Source organism: Pseudorasbora parva, chromosome 9 (genome assembly GCF_024679245.1).
Source record: "Pseudorasbora parva isolate DD20220531a chromosome 9, ASM2467924v1, whole genome shotgun sequence".
Classification (NCBI taxonomy): Eukaryota; Metazoa; Chordata; class Actinopteri; order Cypriniformes; family Gobionidae; genus Pseudorasbora; species Pseudorasbora parva.
The window spans coordinates 36,775,146-36,795,568 of record NC_090180.1 but is presented as its reverse complement, the minus strand read 5'-3'; the positions used below and the strand labels follow the sequence as shown (position 1 = coordinate 36,795,568).

The 20,423-nt window shown below is 37.4% G+C and overlaps 1 protein-coding gene across 1 annotated transcript; it reads right to left on the bottom strand.

The window, feature by feature from the left end:
* Nucleotides 1-2,011: 2,011 nt before the first annotated feature.
* Nucleotides 2,012-16,633, bottom strand: LOC137089860 (uncharacterized protein DDB_G0290587-like). Its single transcript, XM_067453425.1, has 9 exons — nt 16,419-16,633; nt 16,137-16,251; nt 15,656-16,042; nt 10,738-10,898; nt 9,583-9,664; nt 9,397-9,468; nt 6,826-6,854; nt 2,817-2,934; nt 2,012-2,691 (listed from the first exon to the last, which is right to left on the bottom strand). The coding sequence occupies exons 1-9, from the start codon at nt 16,477-16,479 to the stop codon at nt 2,130-2,132; spliced, it is 1,587 nt and encodes a 528-aa protein (XP_067309526.1). The 5' UTR covers nt 16,480-16,633; the 3' UTR covers nt 2,012-2,129.
* Between the last annotated feature and the right edge of the window lie 3,790 nt (nt 16,634-20,423).

The window sequence follows — 20,423 nt, the reverse complement described above, 5'->3', positions numbered from 1 at the left end:
TTCCAACCTCAGAATATAAGTCTGCATAAGGTACACTATTCTCTACAGCCTTATAATTCTTTGTATTTTTGAAAAATATAATTTTCAATACAGTGCAAAAACAGTAGCTTAAGTTGTTTCACAGTGAAGATTTATTAGAACAGTAAAAAACAGGACAGTAGAATCTCTTTTTTTAAGAGATTAGTATTTTTTAAGAGATTAGTAAAATTAGTATTCCTAAATATCCAAAAATTGAAATGAAGAAAAGATTATTTTTTTTCTAATTCAGAAAACAAGTCAATTTCTTATGTCATTTCACTTGTCTAGTAAATGTATATTGAATTAAGAATATTTAGATATTTAAACTGGAAACAAGTAAGATACTAAATCAGAAAAAAAAAATTCTGTGATAATGTTTGCTTATTCACACACTATGGCACAATAGCAGTTTACCTGTGTTTCACAGTAAGAGCTAATCTCTTCACAACTGGGTCCTCGCTCGCTTTCTGACACTAAATGAAATTTGTTACATTTATTTCTCACCACAAATACCCCCTTGTTATAAAGCTTTTAAATCAAGTCACTCAGTTTCATTAATGAAACTGAATCATCAGGTATCATTATTATCTCAGGGCATTTTTCATTGAGCAGGGCTCTTCCTATTACTTATGAATGACAATCCTACCTGCCCATTCTGGTGTGTTGGGCTCATGACTGGAGCTTGGTAACGGTACTGGGCGTTGCTCTTCACTATTAGCAGCTAAACGAACTAGAGGTGGCTGCTGCTGAAGGAAAAGTTTGATACATGAACGTGGTTTGCAGACAGCATTGTTTTGCTCGGTCGCATCTTGCACTGCTCCTAACTACCACGGGATAATTACTTACCGGCCTCGTCGTCATTTGTTTTTTTTGAGTAACATTGTGCACAGCTTAGAACATTTGGCTGCGTCAGTTTCCAGAGCCTTCTTATTTTTTTTATTCTGGCCTTTTCAGCGGCGCCTTTGCGCTTCGTATCACCCATTTTTATCTGACTTTTTTATTTTGAGCAACAAGGCGCTGTATCGGGGGCGGGGCCAGGGAGTCAAAATATAATTACGTCATCATTAACCTGCAGGCTGCACTCTGTGAGAAAATATTAAGTAAAAATGAGTGGAACTTCGGTAAAATAATAAATAAAAAGAGTTGGACCGCGGTAAAATAAAAAAGTGGGGCTGCTGTGAGTGCAGGCAGCCTGGGGACAGGGCAGCATCCATAGTTCAACCAAGTACCATGACAACGGCCCTCGCGGCCTCAAAAAGAGACCGGCCCACCGGGAATTTTCCCGGTGCTCCCGATTAGCCAATCCGGGCCTGCCAGTACCTCTAACACAGAAACTCACACTCACTGTGGTTAAGAGTTTTTTTTTCTTTTCTTTTTTCTGAGACAGTCTGATTTTCAGCTGTTTTCAAGGTTTTACGTCAGCTTTATCCTGTAGTCCATGAACAATGAGTTCCACTCTACTCTCAGTAAACAGTAAAACAGTTTACTGACTGATTGAGCATTCTCGTGGTTTGCTAAATGCTGCGGTTAGCTAGAAAAGGTTCTCTAGGTTATTCTGCCACCATGTGGTGATAACATGACACTGCACTCCTCAATACAGGAAGATATTGAGATGACGAAGGCCTCATTTCCATCGCAATCATATTAAGATCATCCAACTTTGACCTTCACACAAGACTTGTCTGTAAGATTATTTTTGTAGAATGCAAAACTTAAAAAACAAACAAAAACCATAATGAAAACAATTAAAAAAAAAATACTCATTTGGTTGTTTTAATGGGTCAATATTTTATTTATATTTACAAACATTCATTAAATTAATTTATTAACAAAACAATTTAAATTAGTCACTCAGTAGATACACATAACACAAATGAACTGGTCCTAATAATCAAACAATTTATGATCATAACTAAAACATCAACTGATGGACTAAATAATATTTGTAGTGCTTCAACTCACAACCCATCATAGATACAAACTTACTGTAATGTGTGTGTGTGTGTGTGTGTGTGTGTGTGTGTGTGTGTGTGTGTGTGTGTGTGTGTGTGTGTGTGTGTGTGTGTGTGTGTGTGTGTGTGTGTAGGCCTATACATACAAATTGTACAATTTTATCCAGATGTATTCTTGCTGCGTGGCTTCATCTGAAATTGTTTAAGTTTTTTCTTGCTTTTCCTGCGAAGAATTTTGATCTTTAGCTGCGATGGTGTTGTCATCACGGGTGTAGTTCTTTTTGTGTTGTCCGTTGTTTTAAATGTGTTCAGAGTTGTATCTATGCCTATTCCAGGTGTTTTGTGTCGTGTTTCTGCTGGTGGCGAAGTCGGTCCATCAGTCCCACATGTTATTGCAGTACTGAAAGAAGATTCTGGATTTTCTTTGGATGTTGAAGTTGGTTGGTTGGTTGTTTTCTTGGTGATCTCCGTCTCCGGTCTAGATGTTTCGATTCTTGTCACTGTTGGTGGTTCAGTTGTACTCGTGCCGGTCTCAGTCTCTGTTACTGGTGTGTTATGTGTTGTAGTTACAGGTGGCATCGTTTTTGTTGTATGTGTGTTGCACTTAATAGTTGTTTTGACAGGTTTTCTTGTCGTTCTCCCATCCACTGTCCTCATTGCTTTCTTAGGCCATTCGTGTTCTGGATCTGAACAAATAACTATGCCTTTCTGGCTGTAGAATCTGAAAATAGATAAAATAATGTTTAATGTGTTAGGGCTTATATTTCATTATCCACTAATAAAAAAAAAGAAAGAAAAAAAAGTAAAATTTTAAATAGGAATAGATTATTATAAATCTGAACTTGCCTTACAGCTCTAATAGGACATATGGTTGATTTCTCTTGTAAATTATAACCCACAATGTTTTGAACTGGTATTTTGGTTTCTGTCACTTCATAACAGCAGCTTGCTGCAGGGCTATCACCTACTGAAGAAGCACATTGTATTAGGTAACTAATCATTATGTTCACAGTATATGACGTACACAAAAAAACACTCTCTCATAAAGATACAATGTCAGTTCTTCTACATTTCAGTCAAGTGAAAGTTACAACCACTATATTTAACCAAAGAGCTCAGGAATTAAAATAACCAAATCTCACCTGACACCACACATCTTATCCATCCCATAGAGAAAAGAAAGGCAGAAAACAGAGTGAACTTCATCTTGTTCTGTTGCTCACCTCTAATTATGAAACTTTCTGGTGAGCTGAAGGGTCTATGTTGAGGGAGGTCTTTCAGCCCACAGCTCACAACCCTCTGTGATCACTTTTCTTCGTCACCTAGGCCCACAGATACCTCGGTCGGAGACAGGAAAAGATGACTGATGAGTGGAAGACCAAAAGTGAGAGAGAAAGAGATGCATTCAACCACATAGAGGAAAATAAGGGGTTACAGAATTCACTATGTGCTTTCATCATGACTGAATACAATTCCTCGTGTGGCCTGGAGCTTTGGTCAAAGTGACAATTCAGTTGAATTCATGTTCTATAGTCAAGCCATATTTATTGCTATCGCTAAAAATACAGATTGTTTCAAAAGCAGCTTTACAGTGATAACAGGAAAGTAATGCAACAAAGTTTGTTTCAAAAGTACAGCAGATCTAGACGAAAATAGTGTCTTAGTCCAGCATAAGTAAGTTCCGTGTTGATTGATTTCTGTTGTAAAGTTTATTTAGTTTTTTGTTTTGTTTTTTTCAGTTCAGTTATCATACAATGGTCTCAGTGTAGACAGACCAAAACTATTGTTGAATATTAAGTGGTCTAGGTTATCACGTTTATATAGGTTTAGCTAATAGTTCATTTGCTTACGTAATAGATAATTTAAAAATTAAAATGTAATAATCTTATTTAATATTTTTTATTGATTTATTTATCTTTTTAATTAAACAGTTGCTTTTTAAGTATTTAAATAAATCAATAAACAAATAAAAAAGTGGGGCATGTTAGAATGCTGAGGGTATTGTTTATATATATATATATATATATATATATATATATATATATATATATATATATATACACACACACACACACACACACTGATTAGGCATAACATTATGACCACTGACAGGTGAAGTGAATAACACTGATGATCTCTTCATCACAGCACCTGTTAATGGGTGGGATATATTAGGCAACAAGTGAACATTTTGTCCTCAAAGTTGATGTGTTAGAAGTAGGAGAAATGGGCAAGCGTAAAGATTTGAGTGAGTTTGACAAGGGCCAAATTGTGATGGCTAGCCTACAGGGTCAGAGCATCTCCCAAACTGTAGCTCTTTTGGGGTGTTCCCGGGTCTACAGTGGTCAGTATCTATCAAAAGTTGTCCAAGGAAGGAACAGTGGTGAACTGTCGACAGGGTCATGTTTGGCTAAGGCTCACTGATACACGTGATGAACGAGGCTGGTTTATGTGGCCCGATCAAACAGATGAGCTACTGTAGCTCAAATTGCTCAAGAAGTTAATGCTGTTTCTGAAAGAAAGGAGGTCAGAATACACAGTGGATCGCAGTTTGTTGCGTATGGGGCAGACCAGACCACATGCTGACCCCTGTTTAATGCCAAAAGTGGGCATGTGAGCATCAAAACTGGACCATGGAGCAATGAAAGAAGGTGGCCTGGTCTGATAAATTACACTTTCTTTTACATCATGTGGATGGCCAGGTGCGTGTGCGTCGCTTCCCTGGGGAACACATGGGACCAGGATGCACTATGAGAAGAAGGAAAGCCGGAAGAGGCAGTGTGATGGTTTGGGCGATGTTCTGCTGGGAAACCTTGGGTCCTGCCATCCATTTGGATGTAACTTCGACACATACCACCTACCTAAGCACTGTTGCAGATCATGAACACCCTTCCAAGGAAACGGTATTCCCTGGTGGCTGTGGCCTCCTTCAGCAGGATAGTGAGTCCTGCCACAAAACAAGAAGGGTTCAGGAATGGTTTTGTGGTGTTGACTTGGCCTCGAAATTCCCCAGATCTTAATCCAACCTAGCATCTGTGTGATGTGCTGAACAAACAAGTCTGATCCATGGAGGCCCTACCTCACAACTTACAGGACTTAACGGATCTGCTGCTAACATCTTGGTGCCAGATATCACAGCACACCTTCAGGGGTCTAGTGGAGTCCATCCATCTATGGGCCAGGGCTGTTTTGGCAGCAAAATGGGGACCAATACAATATTAGGACATAATGTTACGCCTGATTTATTTATATATGACCTGAAGAAATTATACATAGGTACTTTTTCTAAATGATTACAATATTCATCGACACTAATAATTGGTGTAAAATAATTTTCACTCAGAAAATTGCTAGTAAATTTCACAAATAAGTATCTGCAAGTAACACATTTAAATAAATGGTATATATTCTAAGCTGAAAGAGTACTACTGTGTTATAAGATTTTAGCATATGTTCATTTGTATCTGGGGTCCATAGAAACTAATTTATTCCATTGTGCTATTTCAAAGAATATCATGGTGTTTCCAAGGTATGTGTCCAAGAAACATGGTAATAGGCTACAATGTACACAAATGTGGTAAAAGGCTACAATGTAATTTTTTTTATCTTTTTTTTTTTTTTTTTTTGTAAATGCACTTAGCTAGATCTGATTACATTCACATCCACCTTTTCTAAAAAGAATTTGCTTGACTCTTGTATCAGACAGAAAAAAAATCTTTGAAGTTGAATTTAGCAGCAACATAAAAAAAATGCTAAAATGAGTTTGCAAGCATCTAAAAATGGAGGCTTTGTGCACTTTGTGAGCAAATGATATGAAACGTGGGTCTGTTAAATGCATGTGGAAACTACAGAGGACTTAAAGGGGCTGTGATCATGAAACCACAAACGTTTTATTCACCCCTTAATGGGATATTCCACATCTCACTAAGACCTTAAAACAAAACCAGCTCCCACCCAGCATTCACCTACACTTAAACTGAGACACGTGAGAAGCTGTTTCGAGATGTCATTTTTCTCTTTACGGTATTTAGAATGATCAAATGAAGCTAATGCGGTTATACAAATGTTTGCCATTTTATAAGGTTAACATTTATGAGTTTGTTTACTACTGTCCTATCAACTACACTGGTCCTTTCTGGTCTTATATGAAAGTAGCCGATGTAAACCTAAATGAATAACCACATGCGCATTTCCTGTTTGAAATCACATAAAAGAAACAGGGTGTAGGTTTGTTGTCCTCTGAGCTATTTGTAAAGTTCTGGTGCAGATGAGAGATGACAGACCACAACATCACACTGTGTACGGCGAGAGGAAGTAGTGACACAGATGCTGCATCTGCAGTCCATAGGCCTAACTGAGGTCTAGTAGAACAAAGAGCCAGCCGATGTGCCATGCAAGCATCTTAAGTTTCGCTATTCACTGACCAGAATTACATCACTGACTTTTCACTGGAAAGGATTAGAGTTGTATTATAATTATAGTTACGGTCAGAATGCTTAATATGTTCTGGAACCGAGCAGCCGTTTTCAGCAATAGTGGAAAAGTATGTTCCATATTAAGAAAAAATGTTAATGTACTAATGTAGGCTATTAAATTAGATCACCCATAAGTAAAAAAAAATTGATTACTCACTCTCATGTCGTTCCAAACCTGTTCGATTTTTTATTTCCTTTGGAACTAAAAAGATTGTTGCATACGCTGAACATCAATAAGGTCCAATGTTGTAATCAAATTGCTCATAAGTATACTTATAAGTGAAATAGCTTTAAACATGTAAATGCTTAAATACCACATAACAGTATTTAGCTTACTTTTTTCACATGGGAAGTAAGCTTTAGTAAATATAGAACTGAACTTCTCTTGAACATGGTCATTTGGTTGCAACTGGAGACCACAGGACACAAGGGGGTGCTAAGGAGCACAATTTGAGATACAAAAGGGGAAAAATATTATTAATAATAATATAATAATTATTATTTTAAAAGAAAAGTTAACGAAAATAATACTACTACTATTGTAAAATGTAATTTAATAATAATGATAATAATAATTAGTATTATTATATAATTTCTTATTGTCACTCTTCTCTTCAGCTTGCTTACTTGGAGGGCAGTATTTTTTCAATTATTATTTAGTATTTCTTGACTATTGTACTATTGGGTCAGAAAATATAGAACTTAAAGGGATAGTTCACACCAAACTGAACATTGTGTCACCATTTACTCGCCCTTAAGTTGTTTATCAACCACATTGACCATATTATTATTATTTTCTATAATATGGAAGTCAATGGGGCCCATAAACTGTTTGGTTAATCAAAATATCATCTTTTGTGTTCAGCAGAAGAAATTCATACAGGTTTGGAACAACTTGAGGGTGACTATGACAGAATTAAAAATGTTGGGTGAACTTCCGTTTAATACATCGCATAAGTAACAAATAAATATTGTAAAGACAATAGTTTAACAATGTGCTTTAGTATAATGATAAGTAAAAGCTAGTTATTTAATTTAACTTCATGATATTACTTAACATTGTCCATGCGCTTTAGGCTTATGGGACTGTGAGGGTTCTTCTCTTATTTAATAAGGGTGCCTATTTAAAGACGTCTGAGACTGTGAGAAAAATGATGCATGTTCAGCGCAATCTGTAACAGAAAGACGAATAGACTAAACTGAAAGATGCACAACAGTATTGACACCCTCCCTAAACTGCCCGCTACACTTCCTCCTCTCTTGTTTATGCCGTAGTCCTGAAACACAATATGCAAGATATTCATTCAATGCTGTATTCACAGTTTTATGAAATGGTTTATTATTTAATGTGATCTGACTTCTGCATTATATAATAGTTCACGTAAAGTTTTCAGGCACTGGACGCTATATAAACATCAAATTCATAGAAATTCTCTAAAAATTTGACCATTTATTCTGTAGCTGATATCACCATGCATACAAAAACATAATATGAACAAGATTACATGTTGCTAGTTATTATTAGTTATATGTTGTCAACAATACACAAAATATTAAGATAAAGGTGAAACAGGGAAAATAATTGGAGTTAAATCAACATGTTAATATTTCACTATAGTCACGTTAGATTTAAAGGGGGGGTGAAACACTCAGTTTCAGTCAGTGTCATGTCAATCTTGAGTACCTATAGAGTAGCATTGCATCCTGCATATCTCCGAAAAGTCTTTATTTTTTTAATAATTATATAAGAAAGATGCGCTGTTCCGAGTCTTTCCGAAAAAAGCCGAGCGGGTGGGGGCGTGTCGTGTGAGCGAAGCTAAATAATGACGTGTGCTCGCTGCTGCTATGTTGAGTCGAGTGCGTTGTAAAGCTGTGTCAACAGCGGGAAAAAAACTTTATTCAAAATAAAAATATGGCTTTTAATCAGATACAGCCATACATCTATGATCCGGAATCAGACCCAGAGGCTGCAGTTGAACAGGAGCAGCAGCAAAAACGACTAGAGCAGGACGTCTGTATGTGGTACAAGTTATACACTAACTATATAATATGCTTAGCGGCTTGTGTTATTTACATATTTATACTTGAATTATATCATCGTATTTTTGTCTTTGAAGGTGTACATGTGGGAAGTGCAGTTGTGCACGTGTGTTTGTGTGTTTACGCGTGGTTTGTGTAGACAGTAAGCGGACTAAAAAAAACACAGACATTTGAAGCAGTCTCACTCACCCTTCTAACGTTGGGACCTTTATCGTTGGGACTGCTCCATCATTCAGCATTAGGCGATCGGGAAAATCCGGCGTCGAGCTGGGCCTTGTTTATGAAACAGTCGGCACCGAAATGCAGCGAACAGATATAAACATTCGCGCAACTCAGTTGCTGATCCGGAAAAGCAAATTACATCCACTGTTGCCTTAACGCGGGGTTTTGGCGAATCTGTGCAGGACTGTCTTGGTCTGGCAACCAAAAACGCACTTTTTTGGTGACATTGTTATGTGCACATCACCTGTCCAGCATCCTACAAGCCAGCGCTTTGATGGGCATAGGCTGTTACTTTCGCTATCTCTCTCTCTCTCTCACGCGCTTCCGGTAGAATTGTCCGTAAGGCCCATACAAGGAAATTCCGCCCCCATTAACGTCAAAGGGGACGCATGATCTCAAAAAACTTGCCGAAACTTATGACTAACCGGAAGTAGTATTTTTGACAAAGAAATACTCCCATCAAACGTCCACCTTAACTTTTGAAACTTTGTCTATGTTTAGTATGGGATTCCAAGTCTTTAACAGTGTAAAAAGATCAGTATGCATGAAACAGCATTTCACCCCCCCTTTAAAAGATATTCGGCCATCCTGGTAATATCAGTATACAAAGCCATAAAAAAGTGGTCTAAAGAGAATAAGTTGGATAAAACCTTGAGTTAGCTTGCTCATGCTTTACACAAAATCCGAACTATTTTTGGCTTTCTTTCTTTCTTTCTTTTACTTTCATTTGGAACTTGCGGAGCATTTTCTTGCTGTGTGACCTGTAAATTGAAGGGATAAAAAGAAGTAAATGGAAGAACTTCACTTTTTTTTGCTGTCATGGTTTAATTTTTTAATTAATACATTTTTGAGTATCAACTGTGCAAATAATTTACCTGATGTGATATTTCAAAATGGATTGATCTGGTATTGTGGAGCTTGTCATATTATTACAGCAGCTTTCTGGACTTCCATCTCCTGTTAAAGAACATATTTTGCATACATTTTTACATTTATTTCCTTTACTCATCAATTGATTTAAAATGTTAGAGTGTTGTTGTTGTTGCTGTTAAGCAGTGTTTCGCTCTGCAACATTTCATAAAAAAACATTGTTTCTCAGATAGTCAAAATAGGCCTACACATTTTCTATGTCAAAGACCTGTAATCATTGTTATCCAAGAACAGTTACCCCTCAGTGGTCCTTTGTACTGTGGTTATAGTTAGCATCAAGTTTGCTGTACAAGTTTGCTGAAGTTAGTCCATTTGTATGATTTCATACAAATGACCCTAACCCTACCCCTAAAACCTAGCCATCAGAGACAAATCGTACAAATTCATGAGTAAGGTCGTATGAATTTGAATGATTTAGCCACCTCGTACAAATGGTCATGAGATTGTGTTGTCTTTGGAAGATTCATGTGTCTGTGTTCTTCTTTCATTCAAGTCATTTATTGCTTTCTTAGTCCAGCTGTCTTCTGGATCTGAACAAATAATTATATATATTTTTTGGTGGTGTGGAACTATACATGGGGACAATTTGTAGCTCTCATCATTTAATTGTTTGAATCTGTGTAAAACGTTATATTATGATAGATTATATTAACTTTGTACATGCCTTGTGATAATCCAAAATCCAAAGTATTTTACTGGTATTATGCTGCCTGTCACAGGAAGATAGTATGTTCCGCAGCTATTGGGGAGAGGGGAAAAAAGCGATTTCATATACATTTTAAATTTTGTTGTCTTCACTCATAAAATGTTTTGTTGTTGTTGTTGTTGTTGTTGTTGTTGTTGTTAAGCGGTATGGTTATAGAGGTTGTGACTGTAAAAAAGCTCGCTTTCTGATTGGGTATTATTTTGTGTCACGTGATAATCTGAAGAGCGTGCGCTTGTGTCCTCGGGGTTCCCCACATGTCAGGATGCATTGAATATTTACTATTCGAGAACAAGGTGGCTCTTCCTAATAGGTTTAATCACTTCTAACACACCTCAAACCACAGGAAAACCTGATGAAATAATCTGTAGAACCATCAAGATAATCGGGACTTTACCTGGGATTGTGGGAAGGGTTGTAGTTGGGATCAAGTTTGCTGTAGCTTCTTTGGAAGGTTCCATTTTCCGTGTCCTTCTCCAATCCACTATCTCCATTGCTTTCTTAGCCCAATTGCCATCTGGATCTGAACAAATTATTTTATTTTTCTTGGTGTGGAACCTGTACATGGAAAAAATACAACACCATCAGCTTAATTATCTGCCCATGTATTACTTTTTCCCATGGGAATGTACACAAGTGATCACATGGGTTTCACATGGGAAATTACATGGGATTCATACAAAAATGTTCCAAAACACACATTTCCGTGCAAAAATGACCACGTGTTTTTTGTACTTTACATGTGAAAATCATGTTTGTTTGTTTTTTCTGTAAGGGATGTCTAATCTTAAAATGTATTTTTGTTAATGTAACCTTCTCTTTTTAAATACTTTGATCAGTTCGAGATTTACGCAATTTTATATTTATTTAAAATAATTAAAAGAGCAGTTTTAAAACTATAGGCCTACTTGTATTGTTCAACTGGTTAATGCTGATGTTGGATTTAGAAAGTAATTAGTAACAATGCAATACTTTATAGAGCTAGTAATTAATTACACTGTTGAAGAATTATTATTTTAAACATTTTTTTAAATAATTTGTTTTTTTGAGTATAGGCTAACTTACACAACACTGTGCACCAACAACATAATACTGGCAGCTAATGTAACTGAAATGTTTACATGATGATCAAACATTCTCTCCTGTTTAGATGCAATTTTCTATGTAGATTATAATTGTATCTAGTGTAATTTTCGTCTCAGCAAACTCATCCGTGAACAGAACAGGTAGTGAAAGTAATCTTTCACTACCTGTTCTTTTAAAGTATGATTTTGAGTTCATACAACTTGAAATCTTAAGTTTATGTATATTGTAGGTAAATAAGTTATACTTACTTATATTTTTGAGTTTCTGGACTAAACTAGTAATATTTAGTCAAGATTACTTGATTTGTTTAAGTAAAGACAACATTAGGGTTTACAGTATAATAAATGAGTGTAATTAAGTAGAGTTAATTTATTTTGTACATTTATAGGTTCCATACCATGAAAAATGTAATTATTCGTTCAGATCCGTGGGACAGTTGGGTAATATATGAGTAATGATGCCACTCTCTCTGACAAAGGGATCTTTCACAGAATAGTATGCGTGCACACACACACACACACACACACACACACACACACACACACACACACACACACACACACACACACACACACACACACACACACACACACACACACACACACACACACACACACACACACACACACACGTTGGTCTATGTGGTTTACAGGGACTCTCCATATAGGCGTAATGGTTTTTATACTGTACAAACCGTATTTTCTATCCCCCTACACTGCCCCTGCCCCTAAACCTACCCATCACAGGAAACATTCTGCATTTTTACTTTCTAAAAAAAACATCATTTAGTATGTTTTTAAGGCCATTTGAATTATGAGGACATTTGATATGTCCTCATAAACCACATTTATAGTGTAATACCAGTGTAATACCCATGTAGTTATACAAATTTGTGTCCTCATAAACCACATAAACAGACACACACACACACACACACACACACACACACACACACACACACACACACACACACACACACACACACACACACACACACACACATTTGTTTTTGTGAAATGTGAGGACATTCTGTAGGCATAATATATATACAAACTGTATTTTCTATCCCCTTACACTGCCTCTGCCCCTAAACCTACCCATCACAGGAAACATTCTGCATTTTTACTTTCTAAAAAAAAACCCATCCTGTATGATTTATAAGCATTTTGAAAAGTGGGGACATGGCCAATATCCTCATATTCCACCCTCTCCTTGTAATACCTGTGTCATACCCATGTCATTATACACATTTGAGTCCTCATATATCACAAAAAAAAAAAAAAAAAACATGCCCACACACACACACCAATGACACACACTCACACATATACATTATGGCATTATCCTTGGATAACTTTCGATTCACTATTATATGTTTACGTTGTTTGCATTGTATGCACTTATGTGCCAATTGCCATCAAAACACAGACATTTGATGCAGTTTCGATTCATGACCGGGAACAAACAAACACACTTGCAGAACTCTGTTGCTGCTCCGGAAAAACAAACTGCATCCAAAACAATGGGTCAACTGGTAAACCGAACAAGGTTATCTTTCCCTCACAACTTAAAAACAAAAACAAAACACTTCTATAGTGACTGTCACTTGTCTTTCTGTTTGTTGATCTTTCAGTTGTGTTTTCATCCTATCACGTGTTCCTGTCTTAGTTTCCCGCCACTTATTTGTCACCATGGTTACCCTCGTTAGTTACTCTCAGCTGTGTTCAGTTACTTATCTTGTTTCAGGCCCACACCGAGACACGTTTCGCTGTAAGGTATACATTTTGTACCATATCAGCGTTTCGCCCACATGGTTCTGGCGTTTTGGAAGCAAGAATCTGATATTTTCTTAAATCGGGTCCCAGAGTGGATAAATCTGAAAACGACAATCCTACGTTTTCGTGTGTACAGACAATCCGTATATTTTGCAAAACGGTGATGTCATCACACTACGTCCAGCAAGGTGAAAGACTTAAGAGATACAACTACAGGCACTAGGCATGCGCACATCAATATTGCGTTGTTTAATTGCCGTATTTTGATTATTGTAAAGGTAGGTTTAGGGTTGGGGTAAGTGTAGGAGTTCATAAAACACATCTGTTAAGTAACTGTAAGTAAATGTATTTATTGTTATTTTATTGTGAGATTTTGCCTCACCTCCAAAAACTGCTGTACCCCTTCTAGCTACAACTCTTCCTTTCTGTTTTTAGTGTATTCCTGTAGCAGAATTACAGCGCCACACACTGGCCTGGCATGTATACTACATCATTTTGAGTCTGTTACTGTGATCGGGTGTACGCAGATATTTCTTGAAATGAGGAAAAAGAAAATATCGGATTGGGAATGTTCTGGTATCATGTGGACGGGGGCTCAGTTGCTATTTAAGTTCTTCCCTGTTCCTCATTATTTGTCCAGTATCTGTTATGGTTGAGTGTTTTACATGTTGCTCTTCTGTATTCCTTAGAGTTTGCGTTAAAATGTGTCTACTGCCTGTTCCTGTTACAGTGACCTTATTGATTTCCAGGCCTAAAAACAAAATGACAATGCTGCCGACTGCTTCAAAACCGATGCTTAAATCTCTTGACAAATTTAAAGACGTAAATGACATTTGTATGTATTCTATATAAAAAAATATATAGATTGTACTGAATGTCAGCTTGCTTATTTTGCTCAAAATAAGGATTTATTAAGTCTTCATATCATGCAAACAAGAAACTATGCTTCACAGGTCAAGAGCAGTCGTTGGAACCACATAACTTTGTGATGCCATTTACGAATGTTCGTTTGAACGACGGTTTCGGGAAACACAGACTTGTTGAACTATGTTGATAGATGGAACTTGTGACCATAGTCAGCTCATCTGGGAGAAGTGGGAATTCTGCCCTTTATGACTTCATACAGGACCATACTCGTTAAAAAAAGTAATAATAATCCGAAACTTTCGTTGAATCCTGTATTTGGCAAAGAGATTTCATCATACGTTTAACTACATTTTTATTTTGGATGCATGAAATAGCATTTGGTTTACTCCAAGTTACCCTAAAACAACAGTTTCAGTATTTCTTAAGTGTTTAAATAATTAAGTTACATGATACAAATCAAAAGGAACTCCTTCCTTCCGCATTGTTTATTGCTTTCTTGGCTATAGCTAGCCTGACAAGCCAGACCCACATCAAGATGTTTGGTCTGGAAACTCACCATTGACAGGGCTCAATCCGAGGGGCGGGATAAACGGTTGTCTTTCAAACTCCATCTGCACGCGATTAGGATAGAGAGCTACCAGTGCTACAACCAACCAGAGCAATGAAGGTGAAGCAGAGCTTGCTGATAGATTAAACATTCGCCGTATCCGGTTGGCAAAACTCCAAACAGATCTTCCCTTCTTAAGAATGACTTCAGTGCTGGCATGGGCAGCTGACACATCTGGAACGGCATCAGCAATGCTAAAAGCTATATCCAAACCGGGCTTAATTCCAAGTCTTCCAGAGTCGCAGTCAAAGCTGATTCGAATTACCGCTGTTCACCAGTTTCTGTGTTTACTAGAAGCACGCAAGCGCAACTCGGCCATCATTATGTTAAGCCCAGCTCACCGACTCTATACATGATGTGATTGGACCGCCAAGAGTTTGGCGTTTACAGCTCAGAAGAGTATTGAGAGTTGCTAGACGACACTCGCGGGCAGATTCGATTTGCTGCCGCTAGGGTGCATCTAGATTTATAGGCTAGGCTATAGCTGTACTTGATGTTGATTTTATTTCATTTGTGCTCGCCTCAGTCTCTGATGTTACGATTGATGTAAATCAACTTAAAAAACAAAACAATCAAACAAATATTATTTTTAAAAAACGCTCTGCTTGATTACACACTCATTTTTTTTCCAGAATCTGTGTGACACTTGAGCCAGATCACATGAAAATGTGTATCAATAATACGAGTGTGCAATGTCGTGGAATGTATATGCCAAAATGAGTTTTGCCGTGCATATGGTACGCAGTTTTTCGTGTGCATATGATACGCACTTTATGGCGTATTATATGCACAAACCCGCCACCCCCATCCTACCCAAGCGCAAGTAATATACACGCCATAAAGTGTTTATCATGTGCATGCGAAAAATATGCACGGCAAAACTAATTTTCACGACATTGCACACTCTGATACGCATTCTCATGTAATCGTGTGGGACATTTCATATTGTTAAAAACTTTTTTTCACAATTTTGAACTTGCCTTATAGCTCTGATAGAACATTGTGCTGTATCTTGCATGTCATAATCCACAATGTTTTCAACTGGTACTCTGGTGTCTGTCACAGTAAGACAGCAACTTGTCGGACGATCATGGATGGTTGGTTTGGTGATCTCCGTCTCCGGTCTAGATGTTTCGATTCTCGTCACTGTTGGTGGTTCAGTTGTACTCGTGCCGGTCTCAGTCTCTGTTACTGGTGTTTTATGTGTTGTAGTTACAGGTGGCATCATTTTTGTTGTATGTGTGTTGCACTTAATAGTTGTTTTGACAGGTTTTCTTGTCGTTCTCCCATCCACTGTCCTCATTGCTTTCTGAGGCCATTCGCTTTCTGGATCTGAACAAAGAACTTTACCTTTTTTGGTGTGGAATCTGAACATGGAAAAAATAATATTTCACGTTTTATGGCTTATTTCATTATCATAAAATTTGAAATAGTGATAGCTTATTATAACTTTGAACTTGCCTTACAGCTCTAAGAGGACATGTTGATGATTTCTCTTGTATAGTATAACCCACAATGTTTTGAACTGCTATTCTGGTGTCTGTCAGAGTAAGACAGCAGTGTAGTGTATCATCACCTATTGAAGAAGCACATTGTATTCAGCTAACTAATCATTACTTTCACAGTATAAGATGTACACAGACAAACACTCTCTCATAAAGATATTAGCTCAACTTCAGTTTAGTGAAAGTACTAACGTCAAACCACAGTATTTTCTTAAGGATGTAAACTGTAAAATCTCACCACACAGAGCACTCATCCACTGTACAAAGAAAAGAAAAGCAGTAAGCAAAGTAAATTCCATCTTGTTCTGTTGCTTCACACAGCTGGGGTGAAGGGTCTATGAAGGTCCTGGTATGCAAGTTGGTATGCAAGCAAACCAAACAATTGCAGCTCGGGGCCCCAAGATAACGACAGGTTAAGAATAAAATGCAACGACAAACTGTGTGAGCGGCCCTTTGATAGTCAATGCAGTAAAGTGCAATGACACTGTTATCGGGATCCCCCTCAAGGGTTCCTAATGGGTTAGGAAACTTATAACAATCCAGGAAGGGAGGGCCGTTCCTGAACTAAAGAGAAATAAAGAGATGCACATGTTGTGAGGATTTCCACTGCCCATTTTGCAGCTCTTCTTTGTTTCAAACAACTAATTTAAGCCAAGTAAAATACAATTTGGAGAGCCACTTTACATGCATACATCACAATGTGCGCTTTAAATATTTCAAGGACAGGAAATGTCATGTTATTGTAAAAATAACGTTATTTATATTCAGATTTCTTGCATCTCTCTCTATTATTATTTTTTCATATGTGCATTTCATATGTGCTTTATTGACATGAATGTTTCAAGAACCTGTTCAGCCAAATCTTTGAACAGAATGCAATAATAGTATACGATGAAGATTGATTTAATTTTGTGTGCTCTGTGGTGACTAAGATCTTTAAAAACATGTTAAACTTAATGTTCCTTTATTTCATTCACTTTACTATCTTTCTCTCTCTTAGGAGTCAGTATAGAAATTGTCCTTGAAGTTCTGGTTCATGTCATGAACAAATTTGTGTGGTTCAAATGCATCTGTTGCAATATATTATTTTATAAAATATACACAATCTTAAATCTACCCCTTGACTCATCCTTGTGTATTCTTTCTGTACTTGACATTATTGACTGAAAAGGCTATACCATTCCTTGTTAATTTTAATTGATGACCCAACTTGGGCCCAATAATTACTCAACATTCCTAGAAAAATCAAGTTTTATTGCAATAAAGGAAAGGAAACGTCTCGGTTACATATGGTAACCCTCTTTCCCTGAAGGAGGGAACGGAGACTTACATCCCGTCGCCACAGTTGCTGTACCATCACTGCAGGCCGAGCCACTAGTTCGGCTCCTCAGTGAAAAACAACAGTGCGTGGCGATCGCTTCCGCTTTATACCTACGCCGCGGGGGCGGGGTGCGATATGCAAAGCACGCATGCCAATGTTCATTGGCCCATTTTCTATATCTCGAAGCTAATAGGGGCTCCCAGAAGTGATCCCAATTTGTCGGTCCTTCCGATGTACGTCTCTGTTCCCTCCTTCAGGGAACGAGGGTTACCATACGTAACCGAGACGTTTTATAAAGTCTTTATGAACTTCAGTTGGGAGAACATCAGATGTGTGTTATATCCATGTCATATTATGCGTTAAAAAATCCTTCATTTTGAGCCTTAGTTAAAGGTAGAGTTTACCCAAAAAATTAAAATGACCCACCTCAATTACCCTCATTTGCATATAAAACAACTTTACTGTTAAATTTGACACTATTTATTCTGCAGCTGCAGTGACAAATAAAACATGCACAACATGAGGGGCATAAATTGCCCTTGTAGAATAAAAAAATAAATATAAGCCACTATTTGACTAGGGTGTATATCTCATGTGAGTTTACATAGACTATATTTAAATTTACTTAGACTATATGAAAGAGTTTACATAGACTATTTAACTATGTTTCTCCCAAGTTGTTGTATTGTAAAAAGTGTTATGCAAAGTTGACTTGGCTTAACTTAACCAAACAGTAGCCTACTATTCAGCGTAAGGTTGGACTCACAACCTTGTGAGCCCCATCTAGAAGTAATTTCCCCATGTATTTTACATTCGCTTCCTGCATTTCTCTTCTCAACTGTTCTTTCCAAACAAATATGCTCTTCCGAACCAGGCTAACATAATACAATCCATAACGTAATATGAATTATACATATAATGAATTAATACTATTATGTTTTAATAGTTAAATTACTTATACTTACATTAAAGGTGCACTATTTAACATTTTCTTAGTAAAATATCCAAAAACCAATAGGCCAGTGTTATATATTTTGTTCAGCTGTAAAATTATAAAGCTCAAAGTTCAATGCCAAGCGAGGTATTTTATTTAACAGAAGTTCCCTTTCAAAGCCTACAGCGAACGGCTGCTTTGGACTACACCCCTGCACTTCCTTGCAGGAATGACATCACTAGAACAGTTTGTTGACTAACCCTCCGCCCACAAGAATACGCAAAATAGGGGGAGTGGTCTTGTTGCGCTCCCACGTGGAGAAGAACGCACACTGAGCGCTTGCATCTATAGTAAGAGGCGGGACCTTTGTGCAAAGTGGCAAAGTGCGCTAAGCTGCTATCCAACAACCCGTTCTCACTCCCAAGGCGTCAAAATCCGAAGCATGGTCAAGTGCCTTTCCGCGTCACAATGAAGACGCTAAAGGTGCCCCTAGACATAATTTTTCGACGCGCTGAGTGCTCCATTCATTACAATGAGAAACCTTTGGCGTCATAAACAGACGCATTTAATTATTTGCGTTTATAAAAGCAGAAATGATTTTATTAATATTTAAAGGCTACTTTTATATTTTGGAGCAACTAACCCAACTCCTACCCTAAACCTACCCATATCTAAACAATATAAAACACATAACAGGCAAATAAATGTACAGTCACAAGTATTAATTGCAGAAACGGACCAAAACAGTATAAAAGTATTAACTCATGTTGCATTCCAAGTCTTCTGAAGTCATACGATATCTTCATGTGAAGATCAGAGTTGATCTTGATGTTTTAATCGCTGAAATTGTGATCCCCCGCTGCCCTGTGAACGAACTCATTCATAACTCATTCAAATAATTCAAAAGACTTCTGAGCATGACGCAATCGGTCACAAGACATACGAGAGCCAATGACATTTTACAATCAATGCTGACGTAATGACGCAATTGGTCACAAGACATACAAGAGCCAATGGAATTTCACTATGAAATCTCACATAACGGGCCGCAATATTTGAAATTTGATGTGTTCATGATCTTTGGTGGATGGAGATGCTGATCGCTTTTGGGGATTTTCTTCATACAAATCAATCGTTTGGCCTCGGAAAACTTGGATTATTTAACTTTTTGAATAACTCATGGATCCAGACGTATGTTATATATCCTGTGTTTTATATCATGTTCACACAAATGGGTAGGTTTAGGGATGGGATGGGGTTGGGTTACATGTTAAGCATGTCTAAATAGCGTAAATAAAATAAATGTAAATAAAATTATGCTTGCTGATTAAATTGAAAAACACACTCCAACATGTCATAATGGCAAAATCATAAACCAATACAATTTCACTGTTACGATAACATTCCCAATACCCAGTGCGTCTGTGTATGACGCCAAAGTTTTCTCACTGAAATGAATGGAACACCCAGCGCGTCAAAACATGACGCCTTGGGGTACCTTTTGCGTCTTAATTGTGACGCGGAAGGCACTTGACCATGCTTCGGTTTTTGACGCCTTGGGAGTGAGAATGGGTTGTATCCAATCACAACACGGGAAGCGCTGGTCCAATCAGAACTCGGTACGTATTTCTGAAGGAGGGACTTCATAGAACAAGGAAATCATCCGGCCGCTTTTAGGACAGAGAAAACTGCGGTGTACAGAAAAGTAAATTGTGTGAAAAATACTTTGTTTTTTTACACGCAAAACATGAACTCATGTTATATTGCACACTGTAAACACAATTAAGGCTTCAAAAACGCACGAAAAATGGGACCTTTAAAGAGACAGCTCGCACAATGGGTCCAAGTAAAGTCGTTTACAAATGTGTCCGCTGCAGCTCAGTATATGCAACAATTAAAGATATTAGTAGACATGTTGAGAACTATATTAGAAGACATGTTAGGTCACAATAATTAGGAACCACAGCAGTTTCCACAAATCCCTTCAC